Source organism: Rutidosis leptorrhynchoides, unplaced genomic scaffold, assembly GCF_046630445.1.
Source record: "Rutidosis leptorrhynchoides isolate AG116_Rl617_1_P2 unplaced genomic scaffold, CSIRO_AGI_Rlap_v1 contig545, whole genome shotgun sequence".
NCBI lineage: Eukaryota > Viridiplantae > Streptophyta > Magnoliopsida > Asterales > Asteraceae > Rutidosis > Rutidosis leptorrhynchoides.
The window spans coordinates 20,443-36,934 of NW_027266770.1; the positions used below are offsets into that span (position 1 = coordinate 20,443).

At 33.8% G+C, this 16,492-nt stretch overlaps 2 protein-coding genes and 1 pseudogene across 6 annotated transcripts; 1 reads left to right on the forward strand and 2 right to left on the reverse strand.

Annotated features, from left to right (window-relative positions):
- Window positions 1-5,513: 5,513 nt before the first annotated feature.
- Window positions 5,514-7,023, reverse strand: LOC139884385 (exopolygalacturonase clone GBGE184). The gene is made up of 4 exons (XM_071868425.1): window positions 6,847-7,023; window positions 6,452-6,760; window positions 5,853-6,362; window positions 5,514-5,735 (listed from the first exon to the last, which is right to left on the reverse strand). The coding sequence occupies exons 1-4, from the start codon at window positions 7,021-7,023 to the stop codon at window positions 5,514-5,516; spliced, it is 1,218 nt and encodes a 405-aa protein (XP_071724526.1).
- A 1,474-nt stretch (window positions 7,024-8,497) lies between these two features.
- On the reverse strand, window positions 8,498-16,189 carry LOC139884383 (endoglucanase 17-like). 5 transcript variants are annotated; one of them, XM_071868421.1, is made up of 8 exons: window positions 16,181-16,189; window positions 10,339-10,458; window positions 10,031-10,237; window positions 9,739-9,939; window positions 9,541-9,633; window positions 9,189-9,462; window positions 8,936-9,099; window positions 8,498-8,830 (listed from the first exon to the last, which is right to left on the reverse strand). In XM_071868421.1, exons 2-8 carry the CDS (start codon window positions 10,342-10,344, stop codon window positions 8,498-8,500), a joined length of 1,278 nt encoding a protein of 425 aa, XP_071724522.1. In that variant the 5' UTR covers window positions 10,345-10,458; window positions 16,181-16,189. The 5 variants fall into 5 exon arrangements, with proteins under 5 accessions (XP_071724522.1, XP_071724521.1, XP_071724519.1 ...); XM_071868420.1 differs by lacking the exon at window positions 16,181-16,189 and adding an exon at window positions 12,808-12,816 and having other exon boundaries at window positions 10,339-10,467; XM_071868418.1 differs by lacking the exon at window positions 16,181-16,189 and adding an exon at window positions 12,101-12,141 and having other exon boundaries at window positions 10,339-10,465.
- Window positions 14,081-15,837, forward strand: LOC139884386 (hydroxymethylglutaryl-CoA lyase, mitochondrial-like; annotated as a pseudogene).
- Window positions 16,190-16,492: the final 303 nt, after the last annotated feature.

The following is a 16,492-nucleotide window of genomic DNA, read 5'->3' on the forward strand; positions in this document are numbered from 1 at the left end:
CGTTAATAAAACGTCATGTGTCGGATGTTGATTTGACAATAAAATTTATAATTAAATTATAATTAGGATAAATTAAAAAAGTCTCTCTATTATCTATATGATTCAAAATCTCAACACAATCGGATATAAAATGAGTCGGAAATTATTGTGGATGGGCTATATAATATATATTGCCCAATATTAGCACCAACTTAGCTATAGAAAATAGACTTCTCGTAGGATGTGCCTAAACCTGGAAACTTGTTTTTTCCTAATTGAGTCATGATCCCGTAAACTTGCTTGTTTTGATTGTTATGTACGTAATATGACTTGTTCTACAAACACTGCTGAATAATATTTAAAATTGTTGAAGCTAGAAATTGAACTCCTAATTCCTCACGAAATTAAGTTAATATAAATTGAACAAAAATATCAAATTGAGCTCTCAAGTCACATCAAACTATTCAAGCTTAAATATTTATATATATATATATGTAATCTTATACACGTATTTGAAAAAGTATACATAAATGAACAAAAGTATATATGATCTTGAGGGTTAGGGTATACTAATGTCATATTTGATTTCAATACCATTGCTTCAGAAACCTCAGATGTTAGATCCTCCATATTGGCCTTGATAGAATCAATTGGTGACTTCAATGTCGTTTCAAGATGTCAAAGGTTTGCTTAGATATTCGGTCAGAATAGTAATTTTCTCCTTCAGCCTGAAGTTCCAGAGATATGAGAAAATAATTATTACTCCACATATTTTATATAAAGGCATATTTAGGAACAAGCAAAAGGAAAACATCTGTTATATTATTATTACCACATGTTTGAATACTTGCTGGAGCTGGGAGTAAGGATGATTCGCACGAGTTTTTACACAGTAATCTGTGAATCTATAACCAAAGCGTTTATCAAACTTCTTAAATATCTTGCGTAAACCAATAGCGTAGATCTCAACAAAATAAAGAAGTTTTAAAAGATCTCGTCCCACGATTCAATAAGATTCTCATAGACAGCTATTTGGGATATTTCAGGCTCCTGTTGAAAAGCCTCTTGCTACTCTCCAAGCTTGGCAATGCTACTTGCATGTATTCCTTGTTGTTCAAGAAGTAGTAAAAGAACAATCCTCTCAATCTGCAATATCAAAAGTAAGGATTTTCAATAAAAAAAAAGTCATAAAAATGACAAAAACTACAGATTTCCAACTGATTTTGCACAAAAGGATCTTATCAGAATTCAAATTACCTGATTATCATGCATTCTCGGGTAGTCTTTGAGAACATGACGCTGGTCTAAGTTTCCAGGTTCAATTTGTTGAGCATATTGTTTCACTTTTTTCTTCATTAACTTGAAGTTTATGTAGTACTTGAAAGAATCAAATGATCTATTGATATATAAATACTGGTATGCAAACTTATACGAAATAAAGACCCATTACTGAAAGATACATCAATATCATATATTCCACACATTCACTCATACTGCAATATTTCTTTTGATCCAACATAACTAAAAAGTAAAGCAAAATAAAATAAAATACTACTTTAACTTTGCATTCCTGAATTTGTCAAAATACATACCCTTACCATTCCTGAATTTGTCTTTCCTTCAACTTTTTTCCAATGGCAACCATCTTCAACTGCAAAAACAATGAAACCCTCAAAGTCCATTGTGGGCCCCGCTCCCGACCACCTTCTCGGATCGGAAACGGTGCCGACTATCTATATCTTTAACTTAGCCTTACTCGATTACTCATCGTTTTTAACACATTATTATATCACTTTCAAGCCATACTTAGATAAGCCAAGTTATTATACACATAATTATACATCTTTACGTCTTAAACGGAAACATTATATAGACTATAACATAAGAAAACAAAGACATCGGAGAAGAATCCTACTGGCGCAGAGCCCATCTTATTCGCTATCGTACAACGATGAAATGGCGCTAAGCTTCTCCTCCCAAGTTCAACACCTAACCTTGAGAGAAAGAACGTATATTTTTCGAATGCTTAGTGAGGTTTTTTAAAGAAAATCTTTTTACGAAGAACAATCAATTCGATGAAATCACTTTAGAGTTATAAAATAATATCCAATATGAAATCAAAAGTAAGCATTTTTGCAATAACGTCGTTGTCGGATTTTTGCGATTTTCACATGGTCAACTCTTTCTCGTCGTCATAAACACGATGGTCCGGTCGGTTTGTTCTAATTCACAATCGTTTGGTCGGATCTAAGGTTTAAAGTTTCGGTTTTCCGATTTCTCAAAGTTGTTATCTCACCCTAATCTTTTAGTATGTTGTTCCTAGGTTAATTCTAAGCATTTTAAAGTATGAATCGCGTTGATTGGGTAGGTAAAACGACGGGAAAACTTACTTGAAGACTTGGCACAACGGCGTTGACGGCGGCGTTCGTTCTCCTCGAGTCGACGACAGCTCGGCTAGGCTATTTTCCTCGTCTCAAAGTCGGTTCCGTCACTTTGGAGCTCGGCTCGGCTTTGTTCGTGCGGTCAAACTCGCCGGAGCTCGATTCCCACGGTGGCTTGTCTTGATTCACGAAGGGTAACACTTATCTCCTCTGTTCTTATCAAAATTGGTTGTGGTTGGGTGACAGAAAGATGATTTTCCGGCAAGGCAGGGGTGGCTCTGTGTTGGGTATAGATTTTAGCTTTGGATTCTCTTATTCTGTATAAGTTGGTCCTGAATTCTCACTCTCTGTATTGATTCTTTTAGTAAAACCTCTATGTAAATTCTGGATTGTATTTTGTATACCGGCAATCTAAATTTTGGTTACAGAGAGGTAATCTTGGAGGATAAGTCTTGTTAAGAGTTAACATGAGTGAGTCGGTTTCATTTTTACAGCTGGCTTTTTTCTACAACTTTGTGAATGTGTCGTGCACCAATCTGAACACCACTATCTTCTTTTTTTATTTTCTTGCTATGACAAAAACTATTGTAGGTTCATACGTTTCAGATATTGTACTGCACGAAGAAGGAAATCAATCGAGATTTTTAAAAGGAAAAAAAAAAAGAGGAAGAAAGAGTTGGACACGAAAAAACGTAAGGGGAAGGAATTTAAAAAAAAAAAAAAAGAAAAGGAAAGAGTTGGAAGTGTGAAAACACGTTGGGCCCAAAAAGACAAAACATGTCAGACGCGTCATAAGTAAATGACCAAAAAGCCTTAAAAAAATTCAACGAAGACTATTTCCGGCAAAACGTTGATGTGTTATAATGAGAGAACACGTCTCTTACCGTGAAAGTCTCTCCTTTATAAACTAAATCGATTATATAAAATATTTTAATATTATGATTTAATCCCTCTCAAGTTAAGTTTAATATCCCTTGACTCTAGAGTTAAAGTGTCATTTTGAAGGCCTCGTCATCTTCCTCAGGTAGGAGAGACTGCACCTTTTTTCCACCCTCTTTCATGGCTTTTCTCATTTCCACTTACCCACATTAAAAGATTTAGGATAAACCCTTTCCACTCGTCTTATGTCAAAACGAACACACTCTCCTCCGTTCCCAAACTCGATTTGCATAATTTCCACTCTGGATAATAAATGGCTAGCGAAGTCTACATTCTTTTTGCTCAACTCTAGTGGTTCCATAAATCCATCCAATGCGTCGTCCGAGATTACCCGCTCGCAACATGACTTCCTATACACACTTATCTTTCGGAGTATATTTATGTCCTTGCTCACGTCATTTTCTAAATATAAATCGATCCATTTTGGTGAAAAATGCAGATTATGACAATAAATCTAGTTTACTATATGTAAAACGTTTAATTCTTCGAATGTATCAACAGAATCATTTGATTTTTTCTACTAATAATTCTGCTAAAAACTCCTTTTTTTTTACAGCAAGAATTTCATTCTCAAATGTTATCAAAAGGGATTGCAATTATTGTGGAAATTTCATTTTCTCTACGATTAGTATCGTCTTTAGAAATGTCAGAAGTCATAAAATCTTATAACTTAAGATCCATTCATTCAATATTTTCTTTTTTAAAGAACAAACTGTCACATTTAATTTATGTGTTCGTTGTACTAATACCCTATCACGTCCACAAGGAAATTTTGGTTCAAATTCTTCGCTACGGAGCGAAAAATGCCTCTTCGTGTAATTAAACTGAATTAAAACTAATAATATCACGTGACATAGTCTTAATTTCTCATGTTGAAGAATCATTTGTAGTTGATTTTATTTGAATCATTTTATTTGATGTTGGATTATTAACTATTCTTTCCGTCTTAAATTATTTGTCACGTTTTTTATACATTCTTTTTACATGAAAAATGAGATAAAGTAATCTTAAATTCGATAGCGAGACTTTTTCAATTTTATATATGTTCTAATTACAAATTCAATTGCAAATTTTATTGTCAAATCAACATCCGACACATGACATTTTATTAACGAATAGTAATTTGACACATATACTTTAGAACTTTGAGTTAATTAGGTTTCAAATTACAATCTTAAGACACTGATATTATTTTCTTTTTCATATTCAAATTAGGAAATCAAAACACAATAATAATATAATGATTCCTAATAAAATTTTTACCAATTATTTTTTCCTAATATACTAATTTTATTCCTAATCAATTTCCTATCTATTATTTAAAAAGTGATTCCTAAATAAAATTTATATATTTTTTTTCCTATTCTAATAAAAATGGACATATCTTCTTTTTTCCTATTCAAAAGGACATATTATTAAAAAATATTCTTAATTAAATTATAATATATATTAATTTTTTCTAATTTTTTCATGAAACTATTATGCCTCATAAAATCCATCATGTTTTTTTTCTATTCTTAATTAAAACGGACATATATTATTTTTCAAACAATACTAACAACTAAATTGATTAGATGCAATTATAAATTTTATTATGAAATCAAATCTTGATATATAATTTTTATCTTTTACTATATTTATTAATTTTAAAAATAAAATAAATTTTAAATTTAATAGGATTGTAGATTTTGAAATCAAATAAAAATAATTATAAATGATATAAAATTAAAATAATTTTTTTTGATTTAATATTTTACATAAATTTAAAAATATTTAATACAAATAATTATTATATAATATATATTTAAATTATTAATTTTTAAAGGTATGGATTACCGTAAACGGACAGCCACTAAATTGTTAAGGACAGAAATAGTATTAAGTGTGTTATATTTTTCCAGCATCATGGGATTATACAATTTTTTTTTTCAGCATCATATTTAGGAAATAACAACTATATATCTCTCAATTAATTAATTCGAGGCTAATATGGTACAGTTATCAGCCGAAATTAAGCTCTGATTGATAGATAAATTAATATCAATGCTTGGGAAATTCATTACGTGTTTGATGATGAGCATATAATTAAGAACGGAATCGCAGCAAACCAACACCTGGGAAAATAAGAAATGTCCACCAGGGTTGGAATATTTTTGTTTGCACAAATTAAGCAGTAAAATCTAATTAGTATTGAAACAAAATGATTCGATCGATCTACTGCAGCTTGCAAGCGGGTGGGTTCTGTTTGCCTGAAAATTTAGCCTTGACATGCTCACAGGTAGAGACGAATGGCAAAGTCTTCTTTAAACCAACATAGGACAATTCGATATCGACCAATTCAACACATTGGCATGGGAATTTTGAACTGCAAAGCATAGAGACTGCTGCCTCTGAGATTGTCGTTCCCTTGAAGTTTATGAAGTGAATATCTTTAATCTCCCATGAAGATGGCTGTGCAATGATTAATCAATATAAATTAATATTCATTATTTCATGATTAATTAAATTATTTATGTAAGAATATATGTGAAATGAAAGATTTATCTTAATTACCGTGGTGCTCTTCTTCTTCCCATAGTGTTGATCAATAATGACAGGGTTCTTTACGCTTTCAAGAATAACATTCTTGTAAGTGATATTTGTTGCTTTGCCAGTAATGGAGCCTCCCCATGTTTTGATTCTTGCTCCATTTGTTGTGTTAATAAATCTGACATTTGTCACCTCAACACCAACCACGTCCTTTTCGTCTTTGTACTTTCCAAGGCTTCCAACACTAATTCCATGTCCAGGACCGCAAGTGATGTTGTTGATAGAAATTTGTTGCGATCCTTGTCCGATGGAAATACAGTCGTCTCCGGTACCGATAATGCTGTCCTTTATGGTGACCTTCTGAACAGTACTCAGATGAATGCCATCTGTGTTTGGGCTTTCATCAGGTGCTGTTACGTTAAGGTTATACATGGTGATGTTGTTGCTACCAAAGATGTGGAAATGGAATTGCTTGCTGTTCACGGAACTCACGCCACAAATAACAGAATTGTTCACATGGTTGATTTTAACGTTCTGCTTACAATTCGCATCTTATCAGTGATCAAAAATAAAAAACCTAATGATTAGATTAAATTAAATTAAATAATCATGGGGAGACTTACAGAAGGTAACCGTGCACAACTCCTTTTATTATGCTTACAGTCGTTAAACTTCCAAACGGCAGCACCTTGACCGTCAAAAACTCCGCCGGTAAGGGTAAGACCGCTAATGTGTTCGAAGGTGAACCATTCGGGAGAATCGTACATGCTAAGGTCTGTTGTAGCTTTAATGGTTCCCAGAATCTCGACCGTTACCGTGCTGTTACATGGGCCTTGAAATAGAACTGGGCCTGTAAAATAGGTCTTCTTAGGAACCAACACCTTGGCTGGCCCACCAGAGTGGCATGCTGCATTCCATGCCTTTATAAATGCCTATATTCCATCATCGTCACGCAACAAAATTAAATAAAATGCTCAATTAATTAATTAATTTTGATGAAATGAATATAAGTACTCACCCCAAAATTATCCTCGTTTTCATCGTCTGGCACAGCGCCAAATTTAGTAATATCAAAAACTGGGGGACCGGCATTTACAAGTGCTCGACGATTACCATTGGCCGATACACAAGAGAGCAGAGCTAATCCAAGGATTACAATAATAGTAACACTAGCATTTCTTCTTGTGTTGGCCATGATAGCGTGGAGCACTCGTACCAGTCAGTTTTTAATATAACGAAAACGAGAAGGAAAAGGAAAATCAAAACGTAATTATGATTTGCCGATTGTCCTTTCGAGTTTATATTGCAAAACCAGGCTCTATTTTTAAACTGAAACTAACAAACCTCTTAGAATAGGTCCGTAAAATTTCAGCGCCCTTTTCTCATTTGTTTCTCCAGTTTTAGTTTTCTGTCTATAGAGTAGTATTAATTTGCTATATTTTAGCAAGGCCCTCACGAAGACCAGTTTCCTAGCCTTTCCTTTTTCAATGGAAGGATGTTGTGCCACCAAAATGAAATCTTCACTGGTTTATATATTCTCCCCATCTAACATTAGAGAAGAAGAATGATAGACAATGGATTGAATAAGAAAATTAAATAACATTAGCAAATGCTCCTTTTATTTCATAATAATACTACCTCTATCATCAAAAAAAAAAAAATACTACCCGTGAAGAATTGCATGGCTCTTTGACTACGTAAATTACATAAATAAAGTGGTATGTATTTCCAGACGGATGGAGTAATAGATTTCCAAATGCACAAATATGAAGGCATTCCAAGAGCAGAGGCTATTTGTCATACTTGGTTTATCATAACTTAGTTGTCATACAAGTTCCAAAAAAATAATAATAATTACTTGTCATACTTTGGTTATTTTGAGTATCTCATACTAGAAAACATTCACACTTTCCTAGCTTATAATAGTAGTATAATTTAGGACATTTTCTAAAGTAGTGTCAAAAACAGGATCGAGTAGAATGGAAGAGGGATTAAAACATTCATGTAATATTGTAAGATTGATTAAAAAAAAAAACTATGGTTGGACTTTCACTGGATCAATATCATTTCATTTGTAAACAAACCAGGATCTATCTTTATAGTTCCACAAAGCATAAATAAATTCTTTTAAATTAATTTATTATTATCTCCACTTCCACAAGTTTTGGTTCTGCAATGTTAACCAATCTCCTGTCATGTTCTCTGTCAAAACTACTTTCAACTCACTTCAGTCCTGACACTCTGACGCCCTCTAATATACTAGTAAATCTGCTTTATTGACCACGATTCACATAGGAAGGAAATTGATATTTCCACCCTCTTCTCTGTTAATTATCAAAACTCGTATTGAAATCAAATGCTAGAATGTGCAATCCAAATAAATCAAGTATACGAAAAAACTCCATTCTCTAATGAAGTGGTCCCTCCCTCGGATAATTTTTAGATCCGATTTTGTGATACTCTGCTTTCGTTTTGGGGAACTTGTTTTTTTCATTACTTGAGAAATCAGAAAATAACACACTGAAAGGTCTCAAATCTTACAAGATAGTAAACCAAATGGTCCCAAGAAATCCTAGACAGAAATTCCCAGATGACACTACATAAGCTAGTATTAATAATAAGACTGATCATACTAATTGGGGATTGATGAGGCTGGAATTAGTAATTTTTTAGAGCTGCCCAGATGAGTGAGCTAGATAAGCCAGTGTTCCGACAAGTGGCGCATTGATATAGGTCGCTGGCTCCGACTGCTCATAATCTGACCGTTGGTCTGGGAACATGTCATGTTCGTCTGGACCACCAACGACCGCCCCCACAAGGATGTTTGGATTCGGAGATTCAGAGTTCAAATTACTGAAGCCAGCTTGGCATGGGATCTTTTCTGGGTGTGAGGAAATGGACGGTAGTGATGAAGCCCTGTGATGGATTCTTTCTGGGTATTTCGGACCGTACCCCACCATGTAGGACATCTTCAATGGGTTCTCTCCGAGCAAATAATCCACCTAAGCAGCAGAAATTTATAGCAATTTAATTAATACTGTAAGAAACAATTGAAAAAACGAAATTTGAGGATGAGTCATAAAAATGTGAAAATGTGAAATTTTTACCTGTTTCTTGGCAATTGCTCTCAGTCTCTTGGCGGTGACGGAGGTTCCGCCACACTTGACGGCGGAGTGGGAGGACGTTAGGTACTTGGCATATGTTAAGAGGAGGAAGGAAGTGGATGTCACATACTGCATGTTGCTATCACTCATCTTGAATAGAAGACCACCTGTTCGTTAAAAGTCCCCAACCAAAAATTAGAAAACTAGCCATGAGAACAAATGTATGTAGCTATGTTAGATAGAGAGAGTTGTAGACCTGGAGTATACTGGGATGAAGAGGAAGGGACTCCAGGGATGATAGAACAGATGAAATTATCTGCATGGCCTTTGTAATCATGGAGGGAATGCACCTTTTGAACAAGAAATGCCTTGGAAAGAAGGACCCTTGCGCCAACATGTTTATTATCCCAACCAAAAGTGTTGTCAGATTCAGAAGCTCCGAGAGTCTGACCATTTACTTGAATGTAGTCCAGGTAAGTTGGTTTCTTGGTAGCCTTGTGAAGCCAAGCAGCACCCCATAACAGCTCATCCTGCCAAAATTCAATTCTGTCAATATTTCAATGGAGAGAATCTCAACAAGGAAGCTGGGATTTGGTTTTTTTTTTTACCTGATAACCAGAGTAAGAGCAATAGAATGGACACACGTCTGGCTTCAGTCCATTGCTGTATGCTCCTCTGTACTTGTCAGCAAATTGGAACACCTTCATAAACACAAACAAAGAAAACTCACATTCGTGCTTCTTTTCCAATTTCTATGAATTAATCAACTCTCCCTAGTAGTATTTGTTCGGAAGAGTTTAAATTACCTTAATAGCCCTGCTGATCAGAAGCTTGGAGTAAGTTGCGTCACTCTTCTTAAAGACCAGAGATGCAGATGCAAGAGCAGCAGCAGTTTCTGCTGCTACATCAGAACCAGGGTTGTTTTGGTCAATTTTGAAAACACTCCTAGGTGTGTCCATATCTTCAGGCCTCTCCCAACAAGCATGGTCTTTGTTAGCATCTCCCACCTACAAAAACAAGCCCACATACTCTGTTTTCAACAAAATTCCACTAGAAAGCTAGAAAAAATGGAAACTTGAATGTTTGAAGAAATCCAACCTGAACGTAGATGGTGTTTGGGTGTGATGTGGCTTTAAGGAGGTAATCAGTAGCCCAACGGATAGCTGACTTTGCATTCTGCAACTCACCTTTCATCAACCCACCAAATTCAATAACACTCCATGAGAGCATTGTTGTCGTAAAAGCCATTGGAAAGCCAAACTTCACATTGTCCCCAGCATCATAGTACCCTCCAACCAAATCAACCTGCATTTTTCAAAATTTCAACATAAACCCACATTATATTTCCACAATGTATGACAAAAAAAGACAAGCTGAGAGATAAAGTTTTGATTTTTAATGCATACATTCATGGCTGAACCGTCTGAGAGTCCAGAATCTTTCCTCCAAGTGAGTCTTTGGTTAGGAGGGAGTTTTCCTGATCTCTGTCCTTCGAAGAAGATGATGGATTTTGTGAGGGCATCTTTGTAATTGTGCTTGGCAAAGTGAGGATGGTGGTTACGGTGAGGAATGTGGTTGCCATTGCAGACAGAGAAGAGGAGGAATGCTACAAGAAGAGAGGAGAGAGGTGAAAATGAGAATGCCATTGTTTTGTTTTTCTCTTCTCTCAAAAGGTTGCTTCTTCTACCCCAATAAACTAACCAACTAACCTGCTAAAGTGCAGTGAAGAGTGAAGACCAAAGGCCAATCCTTTCACTCTATTTATAAAAAGAAAAAGGCTGCACCTTGGTTCGGTAGTTCTTAACTTATTTTATATTGGTGTGTCTGTTTTTAGTTAATGTAGGTAATTAGATATATGGTGAGGCCAGTTACCCACAAGTAAAGTAACTACTCCTAGCAATATAGGAGCGATAGATTACAAAGATTTCTTATATTGTGTAATTTTTATTTTTATTTTTGATTGGTGTGTAATTTTTTTTTTAAGTTGGCTTATTGTGTGAATTAATATACGCAGATGTTGTTCGTCTCCATTAGTAGTTCAAATGAAATATCGTTCATTTATATCTGATCATATTGTGTATTCCACATTCTAATATTATAAGATATATTTCTCAATTTTATTTTGTTGTAACTTGTTATATAATTTAACTTAACAAAAAAAAAAAAAAAAAAACTCAGTATATAATTAATCAATATCTATTATCTACATTATCGAAATCGAAGCAAATAACATACTTATCAAATGAATAAACCCATTCAAGATCCAGGCCAAATAAAAAAAGATCCAGGCCAAATATGTCCTGGCTACACTGTTGAGACCTAAAGCCGATCCTTGATCAAACCCACTCGAGTTGCTAAGCAGCATCTAGAATTTTACACGACATGTGCATTTCGCAGTCTCCCAATGTGAATGAGAGACAACAATGTTATATAAATTGCTGTAGCAACACACTCTTAAAGCAGTAATTTTTCTCTCAAAAGTTGAATAGATTGACTTCTTGTAAAAAGCTAAGGAAAAAAAAGGCCCCGTTCTTTTTCTAGACAAGTTTTGATGATGCAAAAGTAAAAAAGTCTCTAAGTAAACAAGACACCATTTTCATGAAACTTGTTAATAGAAGGTCTATATTGGTACCATTTTTCAGAAACATGAGAAGTGGAGCATTCAGCCCCAAAAATACTTTAGCACAACATATTTATTAAACTTATCCTTCAAAATTAATGTAACCAAAAAGATGTGATTTTTAACATAAATATATATATATATATTATATAAGAACATATAAAGTTCTCAGATGTCAATAGTATTTTTCTACAATTCATCAAATTTTTATAAAATCACACTCAAATCACTATTAAAATCATTATTCATGATTTTATAATCCTGTGATCTTCTACTTCCATCAAATCTCACCATTGATATTATTTTTATATATTTAATTAATACAAATTCTTACCTTAATTTATTATTTATCCAATTATATAACTTAAAATTATTTATTTATCATTTAAATAACCATAATTTAAATTTATTAAATCTGATTACTTAATTATAAAATTATTACATAATCAAAATTGTAATATTAATATTAAGCTATGGTAAAATTTCGATAGGTTCAAATCGAATAAAAATGAATTTATTAGGTTCGGAAGATAAAAATATCCATTTTAGGGTTTCAATTTAGGGTTAGGAGTCAAATTGGGCTGATGAACAGTATTTCGGACTGGGCTTCATGAATAGTGATATTGGAAAACGCAAGCACTGGGCCGACTCTCTCAGCCCATCCGGAAATGTTGGTAAGATTATAAATATTTCGAAGTCTGGAGGGTAAAATAGTCATTTAAGCATTCAGACCGGTTCAACTCAACTATAAAACGGACAGAACCGAATCGGATCATTTATAATTTCCTTTCTTCTCCGTATAACTCTCTCGACTCATTCTCCATAACTCGTCGCCATGCCGAATCCGGCCTAAAATCTGGCGATTTTAGTCGGGTTTGAGGGCGGAAGAGTTGAGGACTACTTATCTAAATTTTGATTTTCCTGACTCTCTCTCTAACGACTTTAATTTGAGTTTTAGGTTTTCGGTCATTTGAACAAAAATTTGGGGATTTTGCCCAATTCTTTGATATGTTGTTCTACAATGAATTCTAAGCTTAATGATATGGTTTTTATTTTAATTCGATTTGTAATTTGCCTGGAAATTTACCTCACAGCTTCGGTTTGTTTCGTCGAGGTTCGATTTGGCTTGGAGGAGGTTAGAGACGACGAGAGAAAGCTTTTTCACTCTTGAAACAAGATGAAAATCGGCTGGATTGGGCTGAGTTGACTCGACCAGTCACTGAGGTTATCGGTCGAATTGAGTCAGTGAGTTGACTCGGTTTGAACTCAGGACATATAAGTTTATTTCTCTCTAATTCTTCCTTAACTATTAAATTTTGTTTTCTATTAGTATTAGAAATATGCATTCCTGATATAAATATGAGTTGATCTCCCTTCAATTGCTTACCGTCATTGTGAACATTCATAATGGAGATCACTTAAATTTTAGTTTGCTCCTGTTTGTTGTCTGATTTATACAGTTCTATATTTACACAAGTAGTGATATCTTCAATTACTTTAAAGAGAGTAGCAATCATATACAACAACGATCTTACAATTAATTTGTAACGTCTCACTTATTTTAGTTATTATGTGAAAATTTTCATAAGCGGCAACTCAACTTCAAAATGAAGTCTTATGTTTGACATGATTTTTTAAACTTATAACTGTCCGAAAAATATATAAAATTAGGATTATTAAACTTGAGGTGGGAATAGCTTAGAGGAAGGATATGAATATTCAAGAGGTATGAGAAGGTTTATCCCCAAAAATTAATTTGCTATACTAATGAGTCACATTAACAAGCTTTTTTTTAAATAAATAATAAAAATTACAGCACATCTTTGAAGCAGGCTTGCTTGAATTCTATGGCTTTTATATGAATTGAGAGTAAACCTAACTTGAATTAAGAACTTAGGCAGAACTGATCAATTTTAAGTTTATAATAGCGTTTTCTTTTGGTTTAATAAATCTGATTGAACATATGTATATGAATCTGATTTGATTTTCTATTTGAAATTAAATTTATCATATAAGTACATGCTTGGTCCATTTTCATGAACCAAGAGAAGGCAGATAAGATTTTCAGACATTTCTTCTGAATGGGTTCATTGCAAAATCTTAAGTGCCTCATAAATTGATTTTTATACAAATTGTATCCAAAAATGACGTTATGTATTTGTCGTGCAAACACGCATTTCATGTATAATACCCCGATAGTTCAAAAGTAATTCGCTATGTTTTTCAATTTTCTTACGATTGCACTTTTTTGTATGCATACAGGCTGATATGTTTGCAGCTTCATTATATATTATAATATTCTATTTTGAGATTGACCAATTTGGGATTTGAGTTGTTATATATATTGATCAGTAGTATAGATAGGGATGATATGCTGATTCGTTCCCGAGTTTAAGAATATGCAGTGAAACAGAAAATGCGATATAATTAAAAAAGACATTGATACATTGATTCTGTCAAGTTACTAAACAGATACAGACTCATGGAAATTGATTTGTGTTCATGAATGTTTCCAGGTGTCAACCATCATGTCGAGTTTGGAATAACCACTTGGTTTTGACAAGCTGCCAAGCATGGACACTATTGATAGGATTCAGAGGTTCTCAAGTGCTTGTCAGCCTACAGCTGACGATATGGGAATCAAAAACTGCTAGATTGAAGGGAGGATTTGTAGCACTTCTAATAGCTGTAGGTCAGTGATATTTCATGAATAACTTCACTCCTCGTGATGGCCGTCTATGTAAATTTCTATTATAGTTGGTTATGTAAGAAAATTGGTGGATTTTTATTCGTTGCAGTGAAGATGAGGAATTTTCCTGGAGAAAACATGCAAAAAGTGCTTCCCAAAATGAATCCTTCAAGCGAAGGACATCGAGCATTGGAAGAACTCACAAGATATATGGACAAGTTTGTGATTCATACTTCCCGACTCATCAATATGACTCACACTGTAACGACAGTGACATTAGGGATATGACAAATAAGGTATTTCGTTAATAATCTTGTCTGATCACCATGAGCTTCAATTTACTTTTTTGTATGAATCATCATTTTAGCTTTCTGCATTTCAATACTTTACTTACTTGAGTTGTTAACAAGAGTCTTTTACTTCACAAAACAATTCTTCAGAGAAATACCTAAATTTGTGAAGATAGTAGAAGTAGGTCCAAGGGATGGATTACAGAATGAGAAAAATAGGATACCTACAGTCATAAAGGTTGAATTGATTCGTAGATTGGTAAATACTGGCCTGTCAGTTGTAGAGGCAACAAGTTTTGTATCACCCAAATGGGTTCCTCAGGTAATTTGGCTCTTTTGACAAAATATATAAGAAAATTCTTTTTCTTTCAATCTATCTATCTATCAACACATGTATGTTATCTTTCAGCCAACTCAACCCCCATTTGAAATCGTTCTAACATCCTTTGGTTTATTTCATAGCTGGCATATGCTAAGGATGTAATGGAAGGAGTTCGGAATATAGATGGAGCTACATTTCCTATTCTTACACCTAACTTAAAAGTAGGTAAATTCTCTCGCTGATCGAATAAACCAACACTTAAAAATTATCACTATATTTTGACCGGGATTGTCTGCATCGTCTAGGACTTTCAAACAGTCATGGCAGCCGGTGCTAAGGAAGTAGCTATTTTTTGCATCTGCTTCCTAGTCATTTTCCAAGTCAAACATAAATTGTACCATTGAAGAAAGTTTGGTTCGCTACGAGGCTGTTATTTGTGCTACGAAAGGGCTCTCAATTCCTGAGCGAAGGTATGTCTTATTCCTCTGTTCTGATTACTTTTTGGTTAATGTTCTATTTATTTCTATACTTCTCATTGTAATCAACTTCTGATGAAATATTTCAAATATTTAGTCCATCGGTTACTCATGTGTATTCAATTATATATTTTCTGTTTCTGAGATAGGTATTACTTTTTGACAGGTATGTATCCTGTGTTATCTGCTGTCCGGTGGAAGGAATGATATCTCCTTCGAAAGTGGCATATGTGATTAAGAAATTGCTTGATATGGGCTGCTACGAGATATCTCTTTGTGACACAATTGGAGTTGGAATCCCAGGTTGTTACTACATTTTTCACAAACTTAGAATAAACATGACATTCTGAGAAGGGTTTTGACTTTCTTCTACTCTTTGTTCTTTTTTCCCTTAGTGACATATACTGTTGTCACTATGCTTGATGTTGTAATGTCTGTTGTTTCCATGGAAAAGATTGTTGTCCACTTCCAGGGCAATCCAGGTAAAATAAACAAAAAAAGAGAATAATGTGTGTTGTCTTTCCGAATCTTGAAAACTTCATTGAGCTAATTTTCGTGTTGACTGGGCACCTGCATTGGGCATTTCTCTAGTATAGAATATATGAACCAAAAGATGTGATTTTTAACATATATATATATATATATAATATATGAACCAAAAAGATAGTGCTAGCTGTTCTTTTAGTTCAAGACGTGTAATTGTTTAACTAACCGAAGACCAAAATGTATTTGTATTTCTGAGTTCAAGGAAAAGATACTTTGTTATAACAATTTAATATAAATCTTATTTCATTGATGTTAATTAAATCCATCAGATAATGAAAAATAAAAGTACGACATAGTAATATGATCCAATTGGGGTTCCCACAATTTTGGAAGCAAGTTAAAATGGTGTCAGAAAGAGATGTTAAACAAAGAACATGCTCGAGATGCTTAGAAACCATGGCTTTGTGTCGGAGGCAGTTGTTGAATAAAATGCATGGATATGGGATTTTATCCAGAAAAAAAAAATAAAAAATTCTGAGTTTCAATCTTGAAAGAGTCGAGAAAAGGCCCATGCACTTTGCAGTACCTGGGAGGATGGAGAATTTTAACCAATAATTTTATTTTATTTTATTTGATAAGAGGAAGAATTTCTTGTTATTTACGAAATAATTAAGTAT

Bases quoted from the DNA above. Each gene is read 5' to 3' on its own strand.
- LOC139884385 (XM_071868425.1), bottom strand. From the start codon at position 7,023: ATGGCCAACACAAGAAGAAATGCTAGTGTTACTATTATTGTAATCCTT. The intron at 6,363-6,451 runs GTAAGTCTCCCC...AATTGTAAGCAG, and splicing joins GTTGTGCACGGTTACCTTCT to AACGTTAAAATCAACCATGT. The intron at 5,736-5,852 runs GTAATTAAGATA...TCTTCATGGGAG, and splicing joins GGAAGAAGAAGAGCACCACG to ATTAAAGATATTCACTTCAT.
- LOC139884383 (XM_071868421.1), bottom strand. The intron at 9,940-10,030 runs GTTGGATTTCTT...TTGTTTTTGTAG, and splicing joins CAAACACCATCTACGTTCAG to GTGGGAGATGCTAACAAAGA. The intron at 9,634-9,738 runs GTAATTTAAACT...GTGTTTATGAAG, and splicing joins TGATCAGCAGGGCTATTAAG to GTGTTCCAATTTGCTGACAA.